Source organism: Myotis davidii, unplaced genomic scaffold, assembly GCF_000327345.1.
Source record: "Myotis davidii unplaced genomic scaffold, ASM32734v1 scaffold847, whole genome shotgun sequence".
NCBI classification, from domain to species: Eukaryota; Metazoa; Chordata; class Mammalia; order Chiroptera; family Vespertilionidae; genus Myotis; species Myotis davidii.
The window spans coordinates 480598-486769 of record NW_006298049.1 but is presented as its reverse complement, the minus strand read 5'-3'; the positions used below and the strand labels follow the sequence as shown (position 1 = coordinate 486769).

General features: G+C 43.8%; 1 protein-coding gene across 5 annotated transcripts in view; it reads left to right on the top strand.

Moving 5' to 3' along the window:
• Positions 1 to 6172, top strand: part of NIN (ninein) — an 88599-nt gene that overhangs the window by 66803 nt on the left and 15624 nt on the right. For all 5 annotated transcript variants that reach the window (XM_006773770.2, XM_006773769.2, XM_006773775.2 and 2 more), the window contains 4 exons: positions 660 to 773; positions 4388 to 4510; positions 5226 to 5339; positions 6100 to 6172. The exon at positions 6100 to 6172 is cut by the window's right edge and continues 92 nt beyond it. In XM_006773770.2, coding sequence (XP_006773833.1) covers positions 660 to 773; positions 4388 to 4510; positions 5226 to 5339; positions 6100 to 6172 — 424 coding nt within the window. The remainder of the gene's footprint in view (positions 1 to 659; positions 774 to 4387; positions 4511 to 5225; positions 5340 to 6099) is intronic.

Sequence of the window (6172 nt, the reverse complement as noted above, 5' to 3'; positions counted from 1 at the left end):
CGCCCTCCCTCCCTCTCTTTTCTGGAGCACATCTGTGCCTCTCCTCTTTTGTCCCTCAAGAGGCATATTTTGCTCCCTCTTTCTCCTAAGCACCAAGGGTCCTTCTACTACCTCTGAAACTTTCTGAGCAAACTTTCCCTTATTTAAAAACAAAACCAAGAGAGCAACCAAAGGACTTGTGTGCATGCATAAGAATAACAAATGGACACAAGACACTGGGGGGTAGGGGAGGCCGGGAGAATGTCAAGGGGAGTGGGGGGAGGAGACATATGTAATACGCTTTGTAATATTTTAAGCAATAAAACAAAATTAAAAATTAAAAAAGAATAGCAAAAAAAAAACCAAAAAACATGTGTCATTGAAATTGTACTAGTGCAGGGGTCTTCAAATACGGCCCGTGGGCCACATGCGGCCCGCCGAAAACATTTATCCGGCCCGCCGGGTTTTTTGCCGCTGCTGCCTGTCCTTAGCAGCCGACTCGTCCCGGGCCCGCAGTGCGCATGTGTGGAATGTCTGAGGGACAGTGAACTGGCCCCCTGTTTACAAAGTTTGAGGACCTCTGCACGAGTGTGTCCTTAATGCTGCCTTTTGTGGCCCTAGTAAGTTTCCTCAGGCTAAATGAATATGTCTGTTACCTAACTTTTTAATTTTTTTCTTAGTCCTCCGCTTTGGTGTCTTCTTTGGAGGCAGAACTCTCTGAAGTTAAAATGCAGACGCATATTGTGGAACAGGAAAACCTCCTTCTCAAAGACCAACTGGAGAAAATGAAGCAGGTAAGACTGTGCTGCTTAGGAGAGGTCCGGGGAACCTCTTGTAGGACCGTATGTGCCTGATGGCCTGGCTTTGTCAGCCACCAAATGTCCTTTTGACTGGATCCTGTCAACTAGCTTATTGCTCAGCAAAGCTGAAGACTTGCAATACAAGTCTATTTATAAGGGCTTTTATTGTTAAATCTCTAGTCCTCTTTTGCAACTTATATGTGTCGTAGACTGAAATTCTGTTGCTATAAATGATCACAACCACTTTAGTTTAAGAAAGTTGATGTTCTACTTGCTCCAAACCAGATGAAAAAGTAATATAAGTTTGTCTACAAAGAAGGTAACTTTTTCCTTGTAACTTTAATAACCCTCCACCCAGATTCATGAGACACAGGCAAAGCTGGTCCTTCTTATCCTTTCCTCACAGCAAGTGTGAAGCATCTCAGGCATAAGGGTAACTTCTAGAGGATTATCAGGGATGCAGTCTCCCTTATGAATCTGGCTATCAGAGCCTATTTCGAAGTTTCAAAGACTTAATTTTAAGTATAAAAGAGAGTTTACCTTAAAGTTATATCCTGGACATTGTCCTGTTTTATTCTTTACTAGAGGCCCGGTGCATGAAATTCGTGCAGGGGGCGTGGGGTGGGGGGTTGTGGGGTGTCCCTCAGCCTGGCCTCCGCCCTCTCTCAATCCGGGACCCCTCAGGTATGGTCCTGAGGCCTGGCCGGCGATCAGGTCCTATTGGAGCTTTCCTTCCCCCAACTGCCAGCAGCTGGCCCCACCCCCGCCGCTGCCACTGCTTGCCATCTGTGCGGCACTGCCTCCCCTCCCCCGCCACCGGTCGCCTCCCTCTGTGGGCGACAGGCGTGGGGTGCAATTGCTTGGCTGGCCTGGGCCTCCCTCTGCGGAGCGGTCACTGGCCTGCCCCGCACACCCACCACAGCGTTGCTGGCCAGTGGCCTTGGCCTCCCTCTTTGGGGCGATCGTGGAGCTCCCTTACCCCCCATCGATCACCCCACCGGCCGGTGGCCTGGGCCTCCCTCTTTGGGGCGATTGGCTGCAGAGCCCCCACATCGATTGCCCCACAGAGGGTGGCCTGGGCCTCCCTCTACAGGGCGATCGTGGGGCGATGTGGGGCCCTCGACCAATTGCATCGCACCCACCTGGGCTGGCCTGGCGCCAGTGCATGTCATAGCATGGTCATCTGGAAGGTCATCTGGACAGTCGTTCTGCTAATTGTTCGGTTGATTTGCATATTACGCTTTTATTATAGATTCTGAAATTTTCAGTGAGTACAGGAATCTTCCTGCTTGAGCAAAACTAATTTATAATAGGAGAATTTCATCATCCCATTTTATTTAATTTGCTTCATAAATGGATTACTTTAACATTATGACATCCTTAGATTATAAGATTCTCTCTTGTATCTGTTCATTTTATGAGCATAATGGTGTCCCTACCACTGAGTGTTCTGTTCATGTTGACCTCTCAGTGACTCCTGTCAGTCTAGATTTCCTAATAGAATTATAAGACCCTCAGGGAATTTGTGTCCCTCATCCTGCCTAGGACAGTACCGTACCTAATGGGGACTTTCACAGAACCTTGTCAAGTCAGATGCTACTGTGCAAAGCATCTCTCTTCTGCCATAACAGAAGCTGTCAGTCCACATAGACATTGCAGAAGTTAAAACTTGCAGGGTCCTTCTCTGGTGGATAAGTATTCCAAAGCTCTTCTTACCAACTTCATCCAAAATTAACCGGGGCACACTTTTCTCCTTTACCTTTGAAAGTCGGCCTGTTGTTCAGCCTCTAAGATGGTGGTAATGATGGGTTCCAAATCCGTAGCAGGGGAAATGTGTGCTTTGTGACTGTGCTAAGCTAGAGATCAGAAGAGGGGCAGAGCTGGGAGTAAGACAGCTTGATGAGGACATCATTCCGCACTTCTTTATTGCATATGTTTTACAGGGGCATTGACATAAATTGTGCTCTGGAAAAACAGTGAGCCCCGTCTCCCTTTGGCAGGAAGCTGTTGTGTTGCACTCTTTCGGATCACATTGCGGAATGGTGTCAGCCATACAGCTTGGACCTAGAAAGCATGGGCTGCTCTATGGGACATAATGACTCCTCATTCACAAAACACTTTTGTTATCTGTTGCACTGAAAAGAAACATGAATGGCATCAGCAGAAGTCACAAGGCTGTTCATAGACACCCAGCAGGCTTTGTGAGGGTCCAGGCCTGGGGAGGCAAGGCGGTGAACAAAGGAGAGAGGCCCTTCATTAAACCAGTGCCCGGGCACTTTAAAATACATTTTCCTACATCCTTCTGACTTGTTTAGATTTGTAAGGTATGCTGGATTTGTTGCCAGTTGAAGGCCCAAGGTCAACCCTCAAAGGCTATTTGGTCATACTATTCCTAAAGCTAAATGGAAAAGAAGGTAGGAAGTAGAAAGATGGCTATAAAATCATAATGAAAATAAAGAATTGAAAACTGGAAAGCCAAGTGAAGTGGAAGGAAATGAAAAATGCATGAACTGTGGAAAAGAGTTAAGAAGTGTACGAAACCCGTCTCTTTAAAGCAGTGGTTGGGGGAGGGGAGATTGCTCCCCCAACCTGGGAAGTTTAGCGATGTCTGGGGGTATTTTTTGGTTTTCATAACTGATGTGTGGGGAAGGGGGAGGGTGCTACTGGAATCTAATTGGTAAAGCCAGGCATGCTGTTAACCACCCTACAGTGCACAGAGCAGACCCCACAACAAAGAACTATCTGGCCCAAAATGTCAGTAGTGCTAAGGCTGATGCTGAAAAGAAACAAAAAAGTCTTTGGTTTTCCTGATTCCGTAAAGTGGAGAGGAGGAAGCCAATGGGTCCACACAGCAACATTTTACTAAGCAAGTGGATTTGGGCATCTTCCAAAGGGAAGGGTATATGGAACGAGCTAAAACATAATGTGTTGTCTTTCAACTTGTTCTTTTTTTTTTAAAATATATTTTATTGATTTTTTACAGAGAGGAAGGGAGAGGGATAGAAAGTTAGAAACATCGATGAGAGAGAAACATCGATCAGCTGCCTCCTGCACACTCCCTACTGGGTATGTGCCTGCAACCAAGGTACATGCCCTTGACCGGAATCGAACCTGGGACCCTTGAGTCCGCAGGCCGACACTCTATCCACTGAGCCAAATCGGTTAGGGCTCTTGTGCTAATACATTGTACTTGGTTCGTACCAATTCTATAATCTTGACTGAGATTTTTGAAAATGATTTACTTAGTTAAGAAAGCATGAGGAAAATGTATTGTGCTATATGTTCACGAGTTAAATTGATGACAGGATGTCAGTATGTTATTTATTTTACCCTGAAAGTAAAACAGAAAGCTAGGACCATTATTTATCAATGTCTGTCTGGTTGAGTCTATCTGAGCAGGCATTTCCACAGTGCACTGGAGAATGGAGAGAAACTAGCAGGGAACATTTTGTTAATGTTAATTATAGTCCCCAAGAGTTTATGTGTCCTCTGAAATATCCACAGATAGGGAAATAGCAGCAGCCCTGAAAATGCCCTGTTTATAAAAACCTTTTTATAAATGTCGGCATGAGATGTGAGGGGAGGGCTCATTTGTTTATCTCTTCCAGCTGCTCAGATGTCCCGATCTCTCTGACTTCCAGCAAAAAATTTCTAGTGTTCTAAGCTACAATGAAAAACTGCTGAAAGAAAAGGAAGCTCTAAGCGAAGAACTAAATAGCTGCGTTGATAAGGTATTAAAAAGAAGATGACTTTTTGCCATCATTGTACAGTGTGCGCCGTAATGAGCATATCTCTATGCCCTTGGCACGCAGGCCTAATGGTTCCGGAGGCTCCTGGCACAGCGTTTCAGCTGGTATCATGTGACCTTAGACCTCCCCAGGCCATGATTTTAGCTGGAGCTTAAAGTAGTTGTCTAACAACCACATCATTAAATACAGTAATAGAAAGTTTGTCTCATTTTAATATGTAGCCATGCTACTTCATCCATAATATTATTTAAAGATATCACTATGTACTTATATATTGCATAGATAATATAGTGTGGCATTGAATAATATGAGATCTAGTACATCGACCCTTTTTTTTTATTGTGTTTTCCCTAGCAAATCCAAAACACTGCTTTTGTCCCACCTGCCTTACTAGGGACTCTGTATTTTTCTTTTACGGTACACTCTTGAGATTTCTAATTGCCTCCCAGTCTTCCATCTCTAACCCGCAAAATATGAGGCAGTGAGAAAGGAAAATGGAAATCCCCAAAGAGAAGAGACTCCTCAAAATTAAAGGTAGAAAGGGAGTCAGTTGAGAAAACTTCTTTCTTTTGCCTTGCTCTGCTCCCCCTGAAAAATAAATGGTACTTGATCTTTTCAGTGTAAGTGGAGGCATATAAATTGAGACTAGATATGTTTGCAAAGCTGCCCTGTTACCTCTTGTCTTTCCCTGAAACAGTTGGCAAAATCAAGCCTTTTAGAGCGCAGAATGGCTACTATGAAGCAAGAACAGAAGTCTTGGGAACAGCAGAGTGAAAGCTTAAAGTTGCAGCTAGCGGCTTCGAGGGAAAAGGTGAGTGGACAGTTCTTGCTTCATCCTCACAGTTAATGTGTTCCTCTGTCTTCCAGTAGAATCCCCAGTGGAAAGAATGGAGTGGCCTAAAAGGACTCAGAGTGATTCAGTTTGACTAATAGTTGATACAGACTTACAGTGTAGTGAAATAATTTGAATATTTCCCTCAAATTTCATTATCATTATGAGGTTACTTACTTATAAAAGCTTGAGAATAATGTGTAAAAAGGACTGCTTGTTCCACATTTAGAAATGGAATTTCTAAGGCAGGTGCATGCCCTATTATAAAGATCTCTATCAACATTTCTTTTACCAATTTAATTTTTTAACTGAGATGTTAACATGGTAGCCTAGGTTTCTACCAGTATATCTTCTTATTTTTAACTAAGATGTCCTTTACAAACCAACACCACAGGCTAAAATTGTTACAGAAATTTTTACAATTTCTATAAAATTAGGTAAAACCATCTTTTGTGATGCCAGTTGGTCCTCATTGGTTCTGTAAGGTATCACTTGGTAATATATCAGCAATACCTGCTCCAGGCATAGTTCATCATCGTCATAAATATCACTTAACATCCTGTAAGTATACATAATATACTGGGTTTCCACAGAGCTACTGTAGAGAACTGGATGTAATAAGTAGAAACAGAAGGGACCTAGGTGTTATCTTGTCCTAGCTCGTTCATCATCCCTGGACATGCTATAGGTGAGACCACAAGGATTTGGGTCACAGTGTAAGGTTGTTCTCATGATGCAGGTTCAGAGTTTAGAGGACACACTACAGAATGTAAACCTGCAGATGTCCCAGATTAAATCCGATACGAGTGACT